This window comes from Chiloscyllium punctatum, chromosome 8 (assembly GCF_047496795.1).
Source record: "Chiloscyllium punctatum isolate Juve2018m chromosome 8, sChiPun1.3, whole genome shotgun sequence".
NCBI lineage: Eukaryota > Metazoa > Chordata > Chondrichthyes > Orectolobiformes > Hemiscylliidae > Chiloscyllium > Chiloscyllium punctatum.
The window spans coordinates 103,482,481-103,507,170 of NC_092746.1; the positions used below are offsets into that span (position 1 = coordinate 103,482,481).

General features: G+C 38.2%; 1 protein-coding gene across 5 annotated transcripts in view; it reads left to right on the forward strand.

Annotated features, from left to right (window-relative positions):
* The window catches only part of LOC140480791 (disco-interacting protein 2 homolog C), a 619,093-nt gene that overhangs the window by 457,102 nt on the left and 137,301 nt on the right, over positions 1-24,690 (forward strand). For 3 of the 5 annotated variants that reach the window (XM_072576180.1, XM_072576182.1, XM_072576183.1), the window contains 4 exons: positions 3,870-3,944; positions 13,284-13,407; positions 16,098-16,207; positions 17,416-17,518. In XM_072576180.1, coding sequence (XP_072432281.1) covers positions 3,870-3,944; positions 13,284-13,407; positions 16,098-16,207; positions 17,416-17,518 — 412 coding nt within the window. The remainder of the gene's footprint in view (positions 1-3,869; positions 3,945-13,283; positions 13,408-16,097; positions 16,208-17,415; positions 17,519-24,690) is intronic. The other 2 variants (XM_072576181.1, XM_072576184.1) reach the window with 1 other exon arrangement.

Here is a 24,690-nt window from a genome sequence, read left to right on the forward strand (position 1 = left end):
GGTGACTAGGTAAGAACAGACCGATAGAATAGAATACAAAGTATGAAATAAAGTATTTGTTTTGAATGGAGAGAGACCAGGAAACAATTTCTTTCAGAAAGACCTGGATAGCCATGAACATAAATCACAGAAAGTTAACATACAGGATCAGCAAATGATCAGGAAGGCAGATGATATGTTAGCTTTTATAAAAAAGATACTGGAATGTAAGATTAAAGAAGGGCGGCACGGTGGCTCAGTGGTTAGCACTGCTGCCTCACAGCACCAGGGCCCCAGGTTCGATTCCAGCCTTGGGTGACTGTGTGGAGGTTGCACATTCTCCCTGTGTCTGCATGGGTTTCCCCCGGGTGCTCCGGTTTCCTCCCACATCCAAAGATGGGCAGGTCAGGTGAATTGGCCATGCTAAATTGCCCGTAGTGTTAGGTGCATTAGTCAGAGGGAAATGGGCCTGGGTGGGTTACTCTTCAGAGTGTTGGTGTGGTTGGGTCGAAGGGCCTGTTTCCACACTGTAGGGAACCTAATCTAATCTGAAAATAAAGTCTTATTGCAGCGTTAAAGGGCAGTGGTGAAGTCACACCTAGAGTTATGTGCAGTATTGGTCTCATTACCTAAGGAGGAACAAATTTTTCCTTCAGGGAATATAATATTGGGTCACCTGATTGGTTCCCAGAATGAGGATATTGTCCTGTGAAGAGGGATTGAACAGACCAGACATACATTCTTTTCACATCAGAAACATTGACTGATTTGATTGAAATATGAGAATTTCTAAGGGTACGGATAGAATGGATACTGAGAAGGTGTTTTCCTTGTTGGGAATCTTGAATACAAGGTCTCAAAGCAAGGATATTTTAGGATTGAGAAAAGGGAACAAAAACCTTCATAGAATGGATTGTCAATCTTTGGAATCCTCTAGAGCATTTTCAAGAGGATTTTCAATCACTGAACATTATAAAGATAGTGTTGATAGATTTTTTGGCTCGCAATGCAATTATGGAATGTGGAAGTTGAGAGATAGAGAATTAAGGTCAACACTGAGCAGAATCTCATTTAATGGTGGAGCTAGCTTGAAGAGCCACATGGTCTACATCACTTTCTACATGTTACGATCTAACAATCCACAAAGGCATTACCCAGTCTTAATGGGACTTTGCACTTAATTTTTGCCACCATTCTATTTGAAAAAAGTCCCATTTTCAAGGGGATGAGTCATAAAATAAAATAGGAAAACCACACCATTTCATTCTATAAGCAAAATATTTTGTGTGGGGTTAAGGAATACCTCAGGGACATACTACATGTTTTCTTGGGTAAAGCCAGAGTGTCAAATGGGGAATTGGAAAATAGTGGATGATGTAACAATTGTAGCAAATGCCGAATTATTAGGAATTAAAATATTAGGATTTTTTTGTTCAGTTTGATAACTGCCTCCTCACAGAGTAACAGAGTTGGATACATTTAATGCGATAAATGTGAGACTTCTGGATTAAGCATCTCTCAATCTTGACTGTTCCTAGATTCTTGCCTGGAGTAGAGAACTAGAAGACATGATTGGAGGCAAATCACAACTATTCTTAAAGTGTGAAATAACTGTAAACAAAAAATTAAATAATTTATGGACTTTCTTGCCATTTAAAGAAAAGACTATCACTTGCTCATTCAGGAAAGGGTAATGCGAATTAGGTATGGAGAGAGAAATGGAAAGAGATTTAGATGACTAAACAATCTGGATTGGTTGAATGGCATTTTATAATTTCAATAATCATGTGCTGTTTTCTTCCATAATGACACAATCACATTTTTTAGGTTACAAAGAATCTTGCATGGGCTTACAACTGTACTCACTTGTTCTTTGTGCCCAAATAAAGCTTATGAAATTTGATCTGTAATTAATTATTGACAGTATGTATTCAGATTTAAATTCTGGAACACAGGCATGGGCTATTTAGCTTATCAAGTTGCCATTGGATTTTTTTTTCTCAACAAGACTATCCAATCTAATCCCGGTTTCCTACTTTCTCCCCATATCTGAGTCTATTTTCAACTGACAATCTAACTTTTTTTGGAAAAGCAGCCATCAAATTTCCTTTACCAACGAAGGTCTTGATTAATCTTGAGTCTGTTGGTGGGCGGTAAGGAGAGGGGGTTTTGTTGGGGTAGAATTTGTGGGAATGTTGCATATCAGCAAATAGGCTTTAGACTCATTGGGCTAGAAAATCATCAGTGGGAGTTGCAGAGTGAATATAATGGGTGATGACTAATTTACTAATTATACACTCTGTCAAATTTACTTTTCCATTGAAATATCACCACTTGGGAGAATTGTTACTCAGATATGAGAGTTTCTTCACCCAGTCATGGAAACAGATAGTTCATGCATAGCTCAGTTTACCCATTTTTTAAATATTTTGGAATCTAAACACGATATCATGGAGGATTGGATTTATCACAATCTCACAATTTATTTTGTAGAAGGCATAAATCGCTGTAGGCCAATTATCTGTAGTATCATCATCAAATAACTAACCCATTATGATACTGATCCACTTTGTCACCCTTAGCTTTGCTTTAAACTGTCAGCTCACATGCTTGCTAATTACATGGAAATGAATAACCTGTGATGGTGTCTGTCCACCTTCAACACTTGCTAATAGCCAGAGTATATACTTGCTTTCAGTGCTAAACTACTAAAAATCAAAAGAAAATCCACGGCTCAGTTGTCATAATCATGAATATTTGTTTCCATTCATTAATACAATCCTATTTATTAAGATGCAGAGAAAACCCCTGGTTCCTAACTCCATTATCCAGTGTAAAAATTGTAAAATAGTCATGAACGCCCTCATTCAAATAATAAGTTTCTTTCTAGTTGTGATGGAGTCCAACTTTCTCTGTTGGTCATGATCCTTTTTATTATTTAGGTAGAGAAACTATATTGGTTGAATCCATCATGGGCTAATGTGTTCCTGAGCTCACTCCTGCAACTTGTCTGTTTCTAAGCTTCTTGCTTCCATTCACTGAGTATTCATACCATATCTCTGTCTCCACTTACCCTTCCTTCTGTTCTATCCATCTTCCCTTATCAGTTCTCAGAACCTCAAATTGACGATCTCTGCTCCCAATGCACTTCAACCACTATCTCCTTACCATCCTTAGATTCCAACATCATACCAATATCTTAAACCTAAGATTACACTCCCAGTTGGTGTCACCATGCCTGAACACTTACGTAAGACTACCTTGTCTCATATTACAATTTCTCTCCTAATGTTCTCACAGTCTATGACCCCTTTTGCAAACATATCCATTCTGCCCGGTGATTTTTGTATCCCAACCATAGTACATCTTTCTCCGAAACAAAACAGACTCCTCTCCTACTCTCATTCTTTTAAAACTTAACCTATATTTCCTAAACAACCTGTTCAGAGATGTTAATTTTCCCACTCTACCTTGACACAACATTCCACATTTGGTATCTCAGCATCTAGAATAAATTCTCCTCTCAAGTTAATTCCTCATCACCACATTCTCTGTCCTTACCCATGTTCCCAAATGCCCACTTCAACAATCTCAAGCTATATGGCCCAAACTACCAAACACACACGTGGTGTGTGCAACATGGGTCTCCTTCCATAGACCCTTTTTCTGTATCCTGGGATCTTTGTTTAAAAAAAAAAGGTAAGAGGCACAAGCAAATACACACAAACGTTGCAGTGAACGACACTGATTTGTACGTTTTATGCAAATAATTATGCAAACCCTAAAAACAAATGAATGCTCCCATCATTCTGTTCAGTTTAAAAAAAACACAAATTGACTTATTGGGACACCATCAGTCAGTGGCCCTGATAATGTATTGTACGTTACAGGAGATAAAGCAACGTTTCCTCCGACTCACTGTGAGCAACGCCATGGGAGATCTGCTAGCTTTAATAATAAAAATGGTATGTGTGTGCACATTTCTTGTCTGTCGCGTCACACTTTGTGTCACAACTATTTGACAAGTTATTCTAGTCAAAATCTCTTGTGGATGACTGGAGCAGATTCATGATTTGTTTTTAAAAGGAAAAAAAGAAAGCCAGTAAAGTAATTTGCGCTTAACATAAAATACCCCCACCAACAGAAAATGCTTTGATAATTGGGGATTTAGAATTTCTGTGGATGACAACATAATGCAATTCTTTATTCTAAACTTAAAAGGGGAAATCAGTTTTTTTTTAACCATATGTTTGTTTGCAAATTGAAATGCGATTAAACTCCTGATTGATGTTCACCCCACTAAATTAGTTTACCAAGTATTCAAAACTCCAACTGAAGTAGGGTTCTGTTTTGAAACTGTTCCTGAAAAAAGTTAACAGACTTTGAGTCTTATTGTTGTACTAACCCAGAGTGAAAGAAGGCAGCACAGTTTGTCAGCACAAATTTCAATTCTCTGTAAATTGTGGCATTGGTCTGGAGAGGAGTCAGTGCAACATCTTTGTTGGAGAAGAGAGCAAAGGATGAACAGAATACTCCTGAGCAATTCATTCAAATTAATTATGGGCAAATTCTTAGTATTCACCATTTAAGAGTTGACTGGAGAAGTGGAGACTGTTTTTCTTGAACAGAGAAGATAAGGAGGAAATTTAATGGAGATGTTTAAAATTGTGCAGTATTTTGAATGTAGGGAAAAACTGTATCCACCAGCAGAACGATTACTGACTAGAGGACTCTGTTTCAAGGTAATATGATGAGACATCTTTTTACCTATTGAGTTATTATGAGCTAAAATGCACCACCTGAAAATGTAGTGAAATTACCATCAATAGGGACTTGGACAAATATTTGAAGGGAAGACATTTACAAAGCTGTAGGATAAAAATCAAAGGAATAGATAAAACTGGATTTTCCATTTAAAAAGCTGACATGGACTAATGGGCCAAATACTGTCTTCCAAGGCTATAACTTTCATGTAGATATTTACTTAATTTGCCCATTAATTATGTGAAATAAACGAAGACATGGATCTATTAAAGATGAATATTATTTGACAAATGTAGATGTTTCTCTGTGAAAAGGTGGCATACTGAATAGATAAAGCAATTGCATCAGATGTGGTATATGTGCATTTTCAGAAGATGTTCAGAGAGGTGTGTCATGATAGATTAATTAGAAAGAAATATTGAAATACAATGGTGTGTTTGTACATTTTGAAAACAAAGTACATGGATTGTCAGATAGATCAAATTGTTGTTGTCTCTCAGGCCTTAGGTCAGTGTCTGCTTTCAGACTCAATTAGTACGTCATCTGGATTTGAGCATAGAGAAGGCAATCTCTTTGTCCGCTGATTATATAATAATAGTTTGACAAATAGTTTAAATAGCAAGGGGCATAAGTTAACAGAATGGACAATCTGTGTAGAATGCAACCTTATGTGACTAAGTGTTAAATTGTACAGGCAGCACAAGGAATTGGAGAAAACACACAGTGCAAGTTATCAAAGCTCTGGATGAACTGAGAGGCTAACTGTTCAAATACTTAATTTCCTGAAAGTGAGATTTCAGGTGGATAAAACCATTAAAAAAAGGCAATAGCAATTTTTACGAATAGGAAAATAAAGTGCAAGAGTTCATTATTAGATGAAATTACATAACAGATACAAACCATTCAGTACAAATGCAGTAACCTTTATCTCACCTGTCGATCTTTATTCCATTATTCTTCTTTTTGTCAACTGCATTCTTAACCTGTTCTTAAATGCTAACATGGGGATTGAAACTTAATTTTAGTGTAAGTGCATGTGCTTCATTGGAAATGTAAGCCAGTTCTGCGTAACTATATTTTTCAGTACTCTGTTCTAAATCCTGTGCCATTAAACTTATTATGGCCATGTTCTTTGCTCTGCTCTGAAACCTCTCAATCACTGAAAATCTAACTTTTCATAAATTTGAATGTTGGCATTAAATCATGTTAATAATTCATCTGTTTTAACAGATAACAGCCACCAAATTGTTCAATGTTATTTTTTGTCCTTTTATTTTCTCATACCAGGATACTACCAGTCTCCTAATCAATCTGTACAGTCCCCTCTTTAATACATTAATGTCGTTGTGATAGGGAGAACAAAAATTGCGTAGAATGCTTGAACCTCACATTTTTTTATGGGTTCAGATTTTTTTTAAGGCCTTATCCACTTGATGTGCTGCTTTTAATATTTTGTGAACATGAACCCCAAATCTCCTTTGTTGTTTTCTTTAGCTAGCTTTGTCCCATTTTGAAAGAATTAGATAATTGTTTAGAGCATTGTATGATATGGTAACAAAGCAGAATTAAACTAGTGCATGGAATTTTATAAATGGGATGTTGAAGCATTGGAAAGTATAAAGCATAGATTCATCAAGCTGATGGCATGGATGGGGAACTATAATTATGAGGAGAGACTAGAGATCATGGAACTATTTCCATTGGAGCTGAGGAAATTAAGAAGAAATGTAGTTGAGTTTGAAAAATTTCCTGGTTTTAACATGGAATGCTTTGTGAAGCGAAGGTGTGTAGTTAAGACCACACAGTTCAACTTTGAAGGGAAAATTGAACAAGTCTTGGGACTTGGGGCAGATATAAAGCTGTAGGATAAGAAAGCCATGAAATTAATTTTAAATGACTCTCGAAAGGATTAGCAGGCTGAATACCTGCATTGGTTCAATATTAGTTCAGCTGTCTTGGTCATATCAAAAAAACCGTAGCAACAAATTGATGATTAGGAACAGGAGTACACCAGCCAATCTATGCTGCCTAATCTACTATTAAATCACATTACTGGCAAGCTCTGCTTCAACCCCATTCACCACCTTGGAGTCATGTTTCTTCCTACCCTTTTCGAAGAAAAACTTATTGTTCTTATCATTGAATTTTTGAAAGACCACATATTCATAGTCCTTTGGTTTAGAGAATTCCAGATTTCCACATCTGTGTTTGCTGATTTTGTACCAAAGTGACCAAACTCTAAATTTAAGACTGTAATGCCTTGTCTGGATTCCCTTCTCCAGAGGAAATAATATCTTTCTTTATTGAAACCTTTTGACATTTTAAACATTTTGATGAAGTAATGGTGTGTTAATTCTCTGACTCCACCCTAACCTCAGGTCATCTGTTGAAATCTGCATGCATGCCTCTGTTACCTTTAGACATGAATGTTCTAATGCTGTTTTGGCTGGCCTCCCACCTTCCAAATCTTTGAGCTCATCCAAAGCTCCCTGTTCATATTCTAATCTGCAAAGTGTTCCATTTGCTGACTTGCATTGGCTCCCATTGTGGCAAAGCTTCAGGGTTAAAATTCTCCACCTTACGTTCAAACCCATCAGTGGTCTTACCCTTTATATTTCTGCAATTCCGTGTTGCTTGACAACCCTTTGATATCTCTGCTTCCCCTGGTCTATGTGCATCCTTGATTTTAATCATTTCACCATTGGCATCAGTAAATTCCTTCCCAACACTATGTCTCCTCTTCTTTTCCCTCTAAGACACTCTGATAAACCTACCTCTCTGACAAACTTTTGATCACCTGTCCTAATATCTCCTTATGGAGTTTGTGTCAAATCTTGTTTGATAACAATCCTAAAAAGTGCCTTGCAAAATTGTTATGCTAAATGCACGACAAATTTTATTTTCTAAAGCGAAGACAATATAAGTGAAGCTGACATAACCTGTCTCTCTAACTTGATTCCTTAAGCCCCAGTGTAATTCCCTTGAATCTGTATTGCACCACCTCCAAATCCATTATATCAATCTCAAGGTATGGTGTCCAAAGCACTCCAGGCTAGTTGAGATGAAACCTGATTGAGGGTCCATACAATTTAATCATGACTCTTTTCTCTATATATTCCAGCCTACTTAAACAAAGGGCAGATTTCAGATAACCTTGTCTTTTTTCTAACCTGACCACTAGGTTTTCTTTTCCTGGTATTTGTACATGACAACCCAAATTTCTGTCCCTGCACAATTTCTAATTTATAACCTATGAAAAGGTTGTTCGCCTTTCTTAGGTCTTGAACTCCATTTGTCATTCACTTTATGTGCTATACATCTTTGTAACTTCCTGCTCCCATCTTATTGTGTCACCAAACTTAATGTTATCTGCATACTTAGAAATATGTTGAGGCTTCAATGCACATCCCTTGGAAACAGAACTTGCAACATCCCACCATAATATGTTTCCTTTATCTCTATTCTCAGTCTCGCACATCATTATCTCTCCATATTTCCTTCATGTCATACCTTTTTGAATAAAACAATACATTGTCAAGCCTGTATGATACCATGGGTGATGGGCTATTAAGGTCATGCCTTGGATCCAGTGCAAGAGTCTCAAACACTCCCAAGTTTGTGACATACAACACTAGTTGATTGAAATACATATACATTACAGGAGCAACTCACTACTCGGCAGATTACGTATCAGGAAGAAGTAGCAGTTTTTTTTAAAGAAAAGAAAGAAGCAGCAATATGCTTGACTGTTTGATTGAAGTTTGCTTGAGGATGTACAACTTCACAGCAATTAGACATTATGGGAAAGACCATTTTAAGCACAGGTGCATGTTCATAGCATAATAATGCATTAATAAAAACATGATAGTTTACATCTATAGGCTATGTTCTGAATGCATTGGGACAATTTATAGGCATGTCAATTTGTTCAACCATGCAATCAAATTGGTGGATGCAATTTTATTTTCCAAAGTGAGAAATTTCTATTCTTGCATGAAGATAATAGTGTTCATATACGTCAAACTAGCAAATCTGAAATAGTTTTGCAGTTATCCAAATATTTTATAACATTTATTTTCCTGTTTTGATGCAGTCATTGTGCTGAATTTACTTCCCAGTTGAAGGTGTATGATGCGAGGGTTGGGATTTATGGAGTAAAATAGGTTCTTGAGGCTACCATGTTAAATTCACCGTCATCCTTCAAAAGGAAGTGTCAACACCCTTTCAAGGATGTTTGTCAAATAGAATCAATTGATGTGGCTAACCCTTGACCAGTTTCTCACTGTTCACAACAAATTATTATTCCCAATGTATAAATGCTGTCTACTTTAGCCAGCTCTGTTCAAATTAACGGGTTTCACTGGAAACGTGGATTTCCCAATAGGAAACAGTCCATTCCCATCTTATTAAAAAAAAGGTAGTAGATAAACGTTGGCAGAGCTTGAGTTTACCATTTGGAAAGAAGGCAGGATAGGGGAAGAGAGGTGGTTTTTGAGTTCCAATTTCACTTACTGATTAGAAGAGGGACTGACCTGGAAACTGGGAAATGCTGCTATACCTGGTTCAAAAGCTGAACCCACAGTCAAAAAGACATGCAGCGAACCTTGAAGATGATAAAACTGCCTGGGAGCAAAATGGAAGTGGATCTGCAAAGCTACATTGGCTGTCCTCGAGATGATATGGATAAAACAATGACTGACTTTGCTGCTGAAGTTGAGTAAGTATTTGGAAGAGTCTGGATTGCAGAGAACAGCATCAATTCACAACTTGGTAGGTTACATACAAGGGAGAAATAGCACTTTTACTTCTTAAAAACAAAGGAAGGCAGTAGCAATATGCAGGGCCGTTGGTTGTAGTTTGCTTCGGATGTGCTTTTTCACACCAGTTAGATCTTGTGATTTTACAGGGAAAGACTACTGTAAGCATAAGGAGGGAGGAGTTGCAGCAAGAGTCTCTCCTCTAAACTCATTTTGTCCACCCATCATGGTTTACAGATTCCAAAGGCTGGTGACTTATCCTCAGAAAACGCAGCTTCCTATTTAGAAAGGAAACCAAATGTTTGGTGAGAGCTTGCAGTTCTCTTCAATCTTGAGAGCAGCACTGACCATGTCACCATTAGCCTAAGTTTCAGTGCAACTCAATCTTCCAGATTACGTTCTTCATCACAATAACCTGACAGTATCCATTCATCAAGGTGGCCACAGGTGTGATCTGTTTGAGAGCACCATGCAATTCATATCCTTCCCAATGTTAACAGGCAAACAAAGATAGCTACTTAATTATACAGCCACAGGTTTCCACAGCCACAAGAGAAATTGATAGACACGTCACTTTCAAAGACCTGTATAACCTCCATAAATGTAATGTTTTATTAATGTGTATCTAGTGTGTGATACCTGTCATGTCATTCTGTTTGTCAATGCCAGAAAGCTACCATGGCATCTTCATGAGGTGACGATCCTCTGTACAAGTTCTCCTGCCTCGGATCAATGTATTGAACAGGACTGTATTCATAAATGGTAATCCTAATGAGGCTTTACTTGATGCAAGGGAAGCCAAATTCAATGACAGCCATGCAACTACAGGAAATAGAGTAGAAATTATGGATTTGGTGCCAAGTTAGATCTCGTGGTACCTTGCAGTACAGCGTAATGTGTTTTAGGAATCATTTTGGCTTGCCACATTTTACATCGAAAAAAACTTTTGTTCTTCCATGGTATATGCGCATTGTTAGCTACATTGGCATTATTTGCCTATCCGGAATTGTGCTGGATAAGGTGGTGATGAACTGCTGCCTTGAACTACACCCTTTGGAGATACCAGTGTGTAGGGAGGGTGATCCAGAATCTTGGCCCAGAGTCATTGAAGGAACAGCAGACCAGTTCCTAATCAGGGTTGTATATAGCTTGAACAGAACTTCCTGTCAGTGATATTCACCTATATTTGCTGCCTTTGGCGTCTGTAGGTGATAGACGTCATGGTGTTGGAAAGTGCTGATGGACAGTACCTGACAGGCTATTGCAATGCATCTTGTAGATAGTACACATTCCAGCCACTGTGGTTACAGAAGTGAATGTTGAAGGTGGTGAATGAGGTGCCAGTCAAGCGAGGTGCTTGGTCCTGGATGGTATTGAGCTTCATAAGTGTTGCTGAAGCTACACTCATCCAGGCAAGTGAACTGTATTCCAACACACTCCTGACTTGTGCCTTGTGGATGTTGGCAAGCTTTGGGAAGACAGGAGATGAGCTGTGTTGTTGCGTAGATCATGAGCTTGTTCCATTTGTTCACCATTTCAACCACATGAGTGTAAACAATCTCCACTTCCTTTACCAGATCAATACTGCCTAACCATAAGTTTTGAAGATTGAGCACCTTAAAATTTCATGATCCAAAAATTTTCATTCCTCCAGTCTCTATAGAGAAATGCCACTCAATGAGTGAACTTTATCTCTCACCAACAGCCCTTCATGCTCAGAACTTTACTTATTGAAAACCGTTCCAACGCATTTCACCTTGTTACTCTTGTGCATCCTTGTTTGCTTATGATTGTGAGCGTCCAGCACCATTGCAATGATTCAGATACTGAAGCAAGATCAGGACAACATCTAGGTTTGGTCTGAAATGTGGAAAGTAACATTTGCACCCCATAAATTCCAGGCAATGGCCATCTCCAACCAGGAGAATCTAGTCACCTCCCTTTGATATTCAGTGGTGTTTCCAGATTGAATCGCCCACATCTTGGGGGATACCATTGATCAGAAACTGAACTGGCCCAAGGAGAGGCATTGGCAATGCAGTGATGTCTGGTAATCTCATCGAGGCAGCTGATGGCATTTAAATTCAATGAAACAATGTGGAACGTAAAGCTATTCTTAGTGATGGTGCCATGCATAGGTCAGAAACTGGGAACTGTACAGTGAAACTCACCTCCTTGCTCCCCAAATTATGTCCACCATCTAAAAGCACAAGTCAGGAGTTTGATGGAATGCTATCTACCTGCCGGAATGGATGCAATTCCAATGGTATAAGAATCTCTACACCATCCGAGGCAAAATATTCAGATTAATTGGCATCCCACTTTAAACATTCAGTCCCTCCACCATCAATGCACAGTGGCAACAGTTTGCAACATCGCAAGGTTCAATACTACAATTCATCAAGGTTCCTTCAAAATTATCTTTCAAGTGTACACCACCCAGAAGAAGAATAAGGGCAACAAATGCATAGGGATACCATATAGCCACACACCATCCTGACTTTGAAATATATTGCCATTTCATCACAACCTTCCTTAACTGTGACTGTACCTGCACCCCAAGGACTACAGTTCAAGAAGCACCGATGGCCAGGGTAATTAGGGATGGGCAATAAATGGTGGCCTAGCTAGTGACACCAACATTCCATAATTGAATAAATAAAAAGTATTCCTCTTATTTTGATAGTTCTATTACTTATGATTGCACAAATGAGATGCCATGATATCCAATCTATTTTCACGTTTCTTAAACAATGATGGGGTTGGCAGGGAAGTGGCAACATTTGAGTTTTTGGATCCAGTAGCAGACTATCAGTGGAGGTGTTCAGTCACCATCAATTTGCCTGACCTTTCTCCTGTTGCCCATTCATTGTGATGTATGAACAGACAATCTGGTTAGTTAGCCTCAAAACTGAATTTTGTCTGGAATATAAAAGACAAACTAACAAAATGATTAGTATTTGGAATCGCTTTGCCCTATCCTTGAAAACTAGCATTTGTTCTGCAATAAATATGGTGAGTCACCAGATTTATTTTAAATAAAGAAAATACCTGAGTGTTTGCAGAGGCTCCCCTGAGCAGAAGTGAATTCCTCTGATCCCTTGGTGCTGAGAGATTAAAAGCACTATAGCTGAGGTGCAACATGCATGCTTTGAATGGTAATGGATGTGTATTGGTGAACTGCTGTGGCTTTCCTTGATCACACTTCTGAAGAACCCTTTTCTTGCCGGTGTGTGGCTGTTCATTTGATTGATGTAAGCTGCACAGACTGCCTTTACTGTGTTCCTGCACGTACCCATCTCTACCTCCCTACCTATCCCTTATTCCAGTCAGCAATCCACTTGAGAACTTGGGGACTCTTGTACGTGCATGAACTGTAAACCAATCAGAAGTATAGTCACTGTTCCAAATCTGAACTACACAGTAAACAAGGACCAGTGAGGCCTTTCATTGGTTTACTGATGAAATCACATGATAGGATTCCCATGCTGCTATTAGTCCGCCAACTGGAGAATTCAGCACAAAGACTTTGTAATTTACCCATCAATGCACGTGTGAGCTGAATGCACACAAAGCATTGGATATTTCATGACTCATGATTTTTATATGTAACTGCACACATTCAGTATTTGCAAGTGAATTTTTTTAACAGCCTTTTATTCTCCTCTCCCCCAAATAATTCATATTCTTTCCCCTTCCCGTTTAAACCCTGCCATTCCTAAAATTGTGGTTTTGAAACTTTAAAACCAGCAGCAGATAACAAATTTGTTTTTCTTCCACCAGGATGCTGGAAGCCAACAAATTGGTTTTCTATTGGGAAGTTGTGGTGTTACTGTAGCATTAACTAGCGATGCTTGTCATAAAGGTTTGCCTAAAAGCCCAACAGGGGAGATTCTACAATTTAAAGGTAATTGGTTTTCATGTTTTTTGTATCTCTGCATTTGTTTTCTTTTTTGCTGCACTTTATTGTAATTAATTACTTGGGGCAATTCTAGCTTAAGTTATTCCCATCTATTTCTGCAGTGATTTCAGTAGTCCATGCATAACAAATCGGATTTTCTTCAAAGCCCAGAGGTGTACTTTCCCCAATTTAGTATGATACTGTTCTTCTGTAAACCATAGCTGTTGGTTTTTATAACTCCCCTATTAGGAATGATAAGCAAATTATTAAATTGGATATGAAATTTGGCAACCACTAATGCATAGAAACTTGATAAAGGCATTTTAACATAAAATACGGAATTAATGCTATGAATTGTGTGTGAGCACCTCATGTAATCTTTTGTTTGTTTTTACCAGAGATGGTAACCTATTTAAAGGTTATTGTTGAAATAGTAGGCAGCTAAATTTCAAATGAATATACTTTGAGTGTTTGATAACATATTGGTATTTTGTTTGAAATTAGTGGAATGGTTTAGAACATTTTTGGGATCAAACTTCAAATCTACTCTAAACTCATGGGATCATTGTCTCTCCTTTGCTGCCAGAGACTTTTTCTCTCATCATTATTGTACACCAGGAGTGCACTTGCTAGCACTGTCTGCTGCCCGTGTATGTTACTCTTCCTTCCCGCTTCTTCCTGTTTTCTGAAGCAGACTCCAAAGTAATTCTGCACGACTATTACAACGTAATCTCTAAATTATATATTTTTTAATATAGTCTTTGACTTGTAACCTTTCAAACTTGCAAAAAGGCTATAACCACAGCCAATCAAAAGATTATTTAGCAATTGTTTAACTTCAAGTAATATATGAATTAAAAGTTGAGATAACTTAAATGGTTAAAATTTGTTTTTGAGTTCCTGTGGGTTCAAGATTTATTTCTGAAAGAATTTGTAGAAGGAAATTTTGTCTTAATTAAAGTGCAAAAATAATTATGGGAAAAACATTGCCATATTAGGCACTTCAGCATTCTATGAAATTTGATGGACTCAATTTTTGTTATAAAAAGAGTTGAGTTTTAAAATTTATTTAGATTTATAGTTCTTCTTAAAACTAAAGATTTTAATTAATAGTCTTAATTTTACTAAATGGTTCAAATCTAGAGAAGTACATAAACAAAAACAAAGGGGGCTCTTCTGATGCAGTGGTAGTATCCTTACTTTTGAGCCAGGCGGTCTGGGTGCAAGTCTGACCTGCACCAGGTGTAATCTCCGAACAAATTGATTAACAAATAGCCATAAATAGAACAATTTATTGACACTTGCTGTAGCTTTGCACAAATGCAAGAAATTTACTTCTAAAAGACCACTGGCTGAATCTTTGTATACTTAATGATCTGTCAGTGTGCTGGCAAGTACTTACTGCCCTAGAGGTAGTGGTAGTGTTGTTAGCCATCTCTTTGAATAAATGCTGCTCATGTGATCTAAGTGCACTCAAGGCTGTTGGGAAAGGATTTCCAGGTTTTTGACGCAATCACAGTGAAAGAACAGCTGTGCAGTTCCAAGTCACAGTGTCTTGGAGAGGAACCTTCAGTGGTGATGTTCGAAAATGTCTGTTCTCCTTGTCCTTCTCGATGGTACAGTTGTGGGTTTGGAAAATGCTGTGGAAGGAAACAAGTGGTTGTCATTCATTTTGGACATGGTGTTCTGTGCCAGAAATGGAGAAACTGAATGCCTAATGTGGGATATGAAGTGCCAGTCATGTGGGATGCTTTGTCTTGGATGATGTCGAGCTTCTTGAATGGAGATGCAACACTATTATCCAGGCAAATGGAGTGTATTCCATCACACTCCTGATTTGTGCTTTATCGATAGTAGACGTGCTTTGGTGATTGAGAAGGTTGGTTACTCACCACACTATTCACAGCCATTGATCTGCTATTGTAGCATTTATATTCCTAATCAAGTTCAGTTTCTGGTCAGTAGTAATCCCCAGGCTACTGTTAGCAGATGGTTTAATCATGGTAATACTTTTGAGAATGAAGGAATGGTAGTTAGATACTGTCTTATTTAAATGGCCTTTACCTCACAGTTGTAGCAAGTCACATTCACACCAGTCTTATCAACTGAAGTCTGAAGGTTGTTCAGTTCTTGCAATGGTCACAAGCTGCTTCAGGGATCTCCTGGGATTGAGATGATTGACATCCAATAATCGCAACTGTCTTTATGTCTGGTTTAAATCCAACCAGTGCAGAGTTTTCCCTCAGATTTCCATTTACTCCAAATCCATTGGACTTCAGAATGCTGCACTCAGTTAAAAGTTGCCTTTATGTCAATGGCATTCACTCTCATCTCACTCTTGAAATCAACTTTTTCATCTGAGCTTGGACCTGACTTCAGTGTAAGTGTGGAACCGAGTGGTCCTGATTGATTCTCTGTTTGAGTTCTATGTCAAGTTATCATTGTTGTAAGCCTGATTAATGACACTGTTGACTCCTTCTGTCACCTTGCTGAAGATCAAGAGTAGAATGATAGGAAGGCAATCAGCCAGATTGCGTTTGTCTTGCTTTTTTTGGAACAGTAGCTTATTAATATTAAGGGAACTTGTGATTTAAGACTCTGTCAAGGTTTGTATCACTGATAAAGTTTCTAGATCACTCCATTTGGGATAGCTCACTTCACCCTGCAATGAGTTGATTTACTTTTTGTCACTTTAGGTTGGCCACGGTTGCTGTGGTTTGTAACAGAATCTAAGCACCTATCTAAGCCACCCCGGGATTGGTTTCCTCATATCAAGGATGCAAATAATGACACTGCGTACATTGAGGTGAGAACAACTGCGGTGTTGAAACAAAATGTTTCCTAAATAATTGACTTGAGCAATAAATGTGCATCACGAGTTTCCATTTGTTTTGGCTTAAAACAGAATTAACTTTAATATCTTTAAGACTGTTGAAAATTATGTTTATATTAGTACGAATTGCAGACCCGGTCTTTGCCCTCAAGCTTAAAAAAGGGTAAGGACGGTAAAAGATATCACACTGCCGACTAAGTTATGGACTTAACCAACATTGTGAGCATGCTTACAGGCTTGACCTTTTCATTCTAGCCTGCTCTCCATGTGGATAACATTGCTTGGAGAAGGAGAGAAGCTGAGATTCCAGAAGCATGACTATTCAAATGAAACAAATGAGCCACCCTCACTTAAACACTTGATGATGAATTATTAGTGAAACCCATTTCAAGGTCTGACTTTCTTTGCATGAGAAAGGATGAAGCTGTCTCAGCAAACAAAACTCCTACTTTTTATTATGTCTCAGTGGAAAGACAATGATGTATTACTGAGCAGAATATCAGAGGTGGCAACAGTCACCATCAGTCACAATTAATTTAGAAATGTGAACCTCAAGTTTTAAAGTTTTAGAGAAAAATTGTCAAACAATTGTAACATCAGAAACATTCTCTTTTATTACCATCTCACACGTATAGGATGTTTTGAAACTTTCAGTGGAATGGGGCTGATTACTTTAGATTAAACTTCCTTTAAATCTTATGTAATTTTTTTTGTAATTAATCTTGCTTTTTCTACAATAACAACTTACATTTCCACAGTACCTTTAAGAGAACAAAATTAATGATATTTTATTGTAAGTTTAGGAAAACTTAAAATAAAACATTTTATTGCTGTATTCAGGTTCTGCTGTAAATGGAGTTGTAGAGAATTATATTTGATGTTCTCGGGATACTTTGGATACTGTTGATTATGATCTATACAGAAATATCACTAATAACGTAAAGAAAGATTAGTTTTTGGGATACCATACCAATAAGAGCCAAAAAACTGCAAACAGTATGCCATTGAATGCAACATTTCGATGTTTCTATTATGAGCTCCAACTGCTGAATTTATTGTTCTCAGCTCTTCTTATGTTGCTAAATGTATGGTAAAGTTATCTAGCAATGCATCCTCAAAGTACTTAGTATGATGTGAGCACTACCACTCCTTCAATTGTTTTGGTCTATTTTTATTATTAGTACAAGACATGTAAAGATGGCAGCGTGCTAGGTGTGACTGTGACACGAATTGCACTCTTGACTCATTGTCAGGCTTTGACTCAGGCCTGTGCATATACAGAAGGTAAGGTTTTCTTTGCTGTCTCATATTTATTACTCAAAATAAAATATTGGCTAGAATATATTTTGTCTTCTATAAGTAATGAGATAGTAATGTCTTTGCCATGAAATAGTGGACCTCTTAGATTTTGGTTGTTTCAATTTAAATTAGCATATTTATATATTGAAGGAAAATAACGTAAAGTTGTGCCTATCAGTTATGAGCTTCATAGCTTTTATAGATTTTGGTCACCATGTGTTCCTTTCACAATGCTCTATTTCCTTTTCTCCATTTACATTTCTTCTGTTTTCATTTCATTGTATGTATTCCAGTGTTTTTATTATTGTTTGTACACATACAATGAAAATAATCTCAAGTGGGGGAGGTGTATAGACACAGTGTGAAATGCCTGTTTGACTACTTCAGTCTGATGGGTTAAGCAGTGGGATATTGTTTTGAGTTCTGGTTTGTCATTAACACTAGCTGATATCAGGATCAGCTTTGATGTCCACACTGTTGATACCCTGTCAAGGCTTGCTCAGCTCACATAAAGTGTGGTGCCATTTGACCAGGTCAGCAGAGACCGTCTGGTTTTTCAAACAAGTAGGATAACCAAAATCCAGTGCCTTTAGGAAAGGAGGAGTGTAGACAAAATTGGCAAAATAAGAAACACTGAAAAAAACACAAGGCTTGATTGTGGAACCAAGAGATGATCTTGATTTGATTAAACTGCAGGCCAGCAGCAGATGCATTGACAGAGGTTCATAATGACTTGCTGATCCACTGTTTCCATTTGTACTTAAATCTGAAAATCTTGCTGAAGTGATTTGCTGTCTGAAAATAAATAAGCCCTCATGTAGAAATTATTTTTATAGATATTGCCATTCTTCAAGGTGATTTCAAAATGATATAGAACGTTAATGAATGAATCTATAAGATGTGTGTTAATTTCTGGTTCTACAAGATCAGATGCCATTTAACTACAATGTTGAAAGTCTTCTTTGGCATTGTAACATAATCTATGTTATACCTGTTAGTGTGGACTTTAAATCAAAAATGAATAGGAAATTGAAATGGAATGTCCTCTCTTGGGACTCTCCGTTCTCCCCTAATTGGAAGGATTAGGAGTTACCATGAAGCGTGTCTGCATGACATATATTGCAAACTTCTTTAGTTCAATTTTGTTCCTCTCTTGACTCAGTGGAGTTTGTTTAGTCCCTATTACTGTTAAACTTAATAAAATATTTACAGTCATCTGCCACTATATTTTCATGAAGAATGATGTACTGAGGTGTCAAAGCAATGTTGAATAATTCATGAATAATACAACTGGTCCAGTTATTTTATGTTTGTGCTTTATACTACTTCACAAGTGACCACCACACCTTAATGATGCATGAACACTTAGCCTCCCACATGAATCGATTTTGTCTGTAATTCAAGTTATTCGTAATTAAATCAAGAATACTTGCAAGGGTATCATATGAATAAAAATATACATTCGGAATAATGGTTGTCAGTGAATTAACTTATTTCAGGAAGCTGCCAATCACAGTGTATATTCTCTCAGCATTGACGTTACTCTGAATCATTACCCTCCAAACAAAATTTGAATCATCCCTAATAATTCAAAATAAATGAGCTAAATCTAGCTGAAGTACATGTGGCTACTAAAAATAAACTATGAATAGATAGTTTTGAGAAATTATGTTGATTAGAGTGCAAATCAAGTTTATCCATCAGATTCATGGTTGCTCTCTGGTATGTGCATAATTCAGTGAACTCAGAAAGGCAGTGCAATGCAATAAATTTATTTGGTGTGACTGGATTAGGGAGAGAAAGAGAAAACAGAGCTACTGCTTGTGATTATTACTCATTGACCCCTGCTGAAAGTGCACACGTGAAGGACAAATGAGGGCCTGCATTGCCTTTGTGGTAGATTGGCCTGCTAATAGTCATTATTGTGATTTGGACAGGAATACTGACACATTAAAGGGTATTGGACACTATACCTGAACAGGGAATTAACAGTTGGAGAAATCATAAATATAAATGTAATTCTCTTAATGGAAAGCCTTCTTCTAAAATTTTGTATCTTGATTGTGCCTCATGAAGGGGTGCTCACTGCAAGCAATTGGGTACTGGAGAAGTCTCTGGCTACATTACCAACCCTTGTCATGAAATTTGGGAAATTATATTCCTGTTAGGAGGCAGAGCACAACATATATTCACATTTAAATTTAGAGTTATGTTTTAATCTATATGTTCTACAGCTTTATCCTGGAATATCCCAGTTAAGGATTGACTGACAAAATGAGGAACATTCTTATGAAAGTTTCTTTTTTGAAGTATTATTTCTCAAATATCATGTCCAAAACATTTATGGCTCTATATGGGAGTAGTCCTCTCTGGCGGTTGTTGTGCTGGTATTGTTGAGTTCTTTTTCCTGAGGTCCTTACACACTTGATGCCACTGTAACATGCCAACTTCTGTGAACAACAACAAAAATTTATTAAGCACAGTACAGTACAAACTTTGGAGAAGCTCTGCACACTCCTCGCCATGCTTGCGAGGCGTGTCCAGGTGTCTGTCCCTGGACGATCCTTTAATACACACCTCATAGGGCTCATGACACGTGGCAAAAGCTCTCCCCGGACAAAGGAAACCGTCTTTCCTTCATACAAAATCTTAACATCACAGTTAGTAATGCCCACAAGACAACCCCCAGTCACTCCCTCACTGTCATATGCCACTCAAGATGCAATGCAGTGACCATCTCGCCTCCAGAGACCATGTAATGCAAATCATCCCTTAATGGTCAAATCTGTTGCAAATCGTTTTTTGTAACTATAGGGGAGTAGCAAATTCCAACTGTAATTTGTTTTAGATTAGATTACAGTGTGGAAACAGGCCCTTCGGCCCAACAAGTCCACACCGACCCGCCGAAGCGCAACCTACCCATACCCCTACATTTACCCCTTACCTAACACTACGGGAAATTTAGCATGGCCAATTCACCTGACCTGCACATCTTTGGACTGTGGGAAGAAACCGGAGCACCCGGAGGAAACCCACGCAGACATGGGGAGAACGTGCAAACTCCATACAGTCAGTCGCCTGAGGCGGGAATTGAATCCGGGTCTCTGGCGCTGTGAGGCAGCAGTGCTAACCACTGTGCCAGAAATCAATAATGTTCTTATTGATTTCTGGATGAAAGCGCAAATCATCCCTGAATGACAAGGAAATGGGAATGTAAACCTCCCACATTCTACCTATAAAACAAAGAAACACCACCTTACCCTGGGGCATTCAATTTCTTGCAGGTCAGCAGAGCAATTTAGCTCTTTAATGTTACATTCCCTCCTTATCATTCCATGGTACCCACCTAGTTGGCACTACCACCTTCTTCATAAGAATCTTACTGCTAGTTAAGCAAGTTATTGACACACAACATGCAATTATTATAACAGAAATTACTGGTCCGTGCAGTAGATAGAATTTGCAACATCCTCCCACATGTAAAAACTTCAGAGTGAAGTTCTTAAATCCACAGTCCCTAGTGACCACTCCATTCCCTTCAAGTTCAATGGGAATGAGCCAGTCATCTAAAATCTTCTTCAGTAAAGTCAAACCTGCAAACAAAATTCAGTCTGCCTTTGTACATAACTCCACTGAGAAATCTGAATTTCTTGGATAAGGTCAGTTAAATACTGAACAAAACTGACGAGACATTCTTTCAGAGCTGCTTCAGGTGGAGGATTACCAACATACCTGAGTGTGAAGTGCAGCTGCAGCAGCAGGCTTGGTGAACATAGCATTCTTTGATGCTTCTACTCCTGCTCTGCTGTCAAATGTAACAAAGCTAACTGGCTGTTGTGATGTTAGCTTGATCAGTGAACCATCATATCCCTTAAATGATTGAAAGAGAAGGTAAGGCTCTTTTAATGGTTTAATGTCCATAGGAAGGCCACTAACAAAAAGCATACAGACTTCCTCTTCACCGTTGTTAGCTGCTTCAATTTTCATGCTCATGACTGAGGAGCTGATTGAATCCGTTGGATCAGGTTGTGGAGCAGTGGGCGGTGGTCCAAAGATGTACTCTACCTGTGAATGGAGAAACTCTAGAAAAGATGTTAGCTGCTGAAAGTATCATTGCATTTTCTGCCTTATTCCCTCCTGGCCAAGTTGGTTATCAGTATGGAGACAGCCGCACTAAATTGTTTCTGCCAATTTCAACATTCTAAGTCATCTTGAAATCTGTTACTATGTTCACTATTTATGACATTATTAAGTTTTATACAATCCATAAACTCTGAAGTTTTATGGCCTAAACAATCCAGCCATTTATAAACAACAATCAATTGTCCTAAAATCAAATCCTCAGGCAATCTCATTCAGATTATTCAAAAATTATTTTCCTTTAACAAATGAATACTTGGCTAATGTGAAGGCTGTCAGGAAAATTATTTCCAAAATCTGGAACAGCAAGAAAACAACAAAATGTTTCCTGTGCTTTAGCCATTGAAAAGGTAATTGAAGTTCAGATTTAAATCTCAAATATTCTTGGGAAACAAATGCAGAATATATTAAAATATGTTCTCCAAATGAAACTTCCCAAATAAAACAGTCGCAATTACAGTGACAACTTTGGTAGAGATCAACATTCTTTGAATATGCAGTATGAAGGGGATCAATGAAGTCCTAACAATAATTGTCAGAACTGAAACAGCTCAGCCTCAAGTTCGAATATTCTCTGAAATCTTAACAAAACATCAGAATTAAAATTGCACTCTTTTTGTGAAAACTTTGCTTTAAAGACACAGCAAAAATATTTTAATATAATACTCTCATCTGACTGAGGTACAATCACTGACACAATTGTTTTTTTGAAACAGGCATTGTAGAAGTTCAAACAAGTCAGGGCTCAGGTCCTTCAATAAATTTGTTTTAAGGTTACAATTATCATAATTTTAAAAATGACCTAATGTTGTATAATATTAATGTAAAAACAAAATCTGCCCTATTGCAAAATCCACAAAACACATAGAATTGAGATCCTGATTCAAATAAGGCAAAACAGTTACTTAGAAAAATTTTCTGAGCCAGTACTTTAACAAACCAAAATATTTAAATATCAAACTATCTCAGTATGGTGCAATTTGCATTGAAACTCCCACTGACCCAACCTTAATTCCAGCATTTCTCATTTATTTTCACATCTTCTCAATGAAATTACACTGATAAAAAGAGAAAGCCCTCAGAGTGGACCACACAGCACTGCAGTCCATGCCACTCCCCTCCCCCCAGAAGAAAGACTCGCAGAGTCGAGTCCACAGCCCAGAAACTGATACACTCACAACAAAAACCCAGGCAAAGCTTCCCTGGTGGTTAAGGTACTTTACTGTAAGGATCCGAATGGACCGACTCCACTTTCTCCCCCTTTTACCAGAGAAGCTTTCTTGTTGATAAGTACTTTTAAGGGGAGGTGTTGGGGATAAGGGCAATAACTTTGAGAATTACTAAATTTTGTTTAGGTGTTTTTCTTTGTTGAAGTTCTGGATTTCTAACCGTTTCTTATGCACCGGAGCCCCAAACCTCATATATCTGATTAGATTAGATTCCCTACAGTGTGGAAACAGGCCCTTCGGCCCAACCAGTCCACACCGACCCTCCAAAGAGTAACCCACCCCGACCCATTTCCCTCTGACTAATGCACCTAGTACTATTGGCAATTTAGCATGGCCAATCCACCTGACCTGCACATCTTTGGACTGTGGGGAAAAAACCCATGCAGACACTGGGAGAATGTGCAAACTCCACACATGCGCCCGTGGGACCTGGGACCCTTGTGCTGTGAGGCAGCAGTGCTAACCACTGAGCCGCCCCAAATCTGTAGGATTTTAAACTCCTTTTTCCCGAGAGGGCTTTAACTCCTTTCTCCCTTTTCACGGGGACTCTGACCCCTTTTCTTACTCTATATGTCTGGGGACACTAACCCTGATTAAAAACACTGAGGGCTCTAACCTCGATTAAAACCCTGTAATGTATGATTCTGAAAGCGAACTTGTCATGCAAGTGTGTTAGTTACCTCAGAGATTCCATCACCACGGAGACCTAGGGGGCGAGGGGTTGACTGAGAGATAGGTTGAGAGAAATCAAGGTAAATCTTAACTCGCGGGCCCATCTGTCTCTCAAACCAGCACTCAGACAATCACTTATTCAGTCCACCTAGACACACTGTGTATGTTGGAATCCCACTGCTGCACCAAATGGTAAGTTCTTTTTCTCCTGAGGTTCTTACACACTCGATGCAACTGCAACATACCAACTTCTCTGAACAACAACCAAATTTATTAAGCACATTACAGTGTAAGCTTTGGAGAAACTCTGAACACTCCTTGCCATGCTTGCAAGGCATATCTAAGGGCCTCTCCCTGGAGGAATCTTTAACACACACCTCACAGGGCTTACGGGGCCGTGGCAATAGCTCTCTCTGAGCAAAGGAAACAGTCCTTCATTTATACAAAATCTTTATGTCACAGTTAGTAATGCCCACAAGACAACCCCAATTACTCCCTCACATGTCACTCAAGATACAATGCAGTGGCCACCTCAGCTCCAGAGACAATGTAATGCATATCACTCCTTAATGTTCAAATCTGTTGCAAATTGTTTTTTGTAACTATAGGGGAGCAGTCAAATTCCAACTGTAATGTTCTTATTGATTTCTGGATGAAAGCGCAAGTCATCCCTGAATGGCAACCTCCCACATTCCACCTATAAAACAAAGACATACCACCCTACCCCCGGGGCATTCAATTTCTTGCAGGTCAGCAATCTCGCAATATGTGGTATACTGATCCAGTCCAATTTATTTTGTTAGTCTCAATTGGTGAGGAAAGAGGGCCACTGCATTATTATTCTTATTGCCAGGCAAACAAAAGGCGCATGTCGTACTTGCTGCTCATGGATCATTCAGTGACTTTCCAAGTATCAATAGGTGCAAGAAACAGTAGAAGAGTCACTGCAAATATCCATGGTATCAGGCAGCATCTGGTCCAAAAAGAGTTACATTTCCATTCTAGAGGACCATCAGTCAGATTGAAGAAAGTTAGAAATGTATAAGTTTTCAACCCAATAGAAGAGTAGAGGGTGCTTGCTGTACAAGGCAAAGGAGATAATCATAGATAAATGCA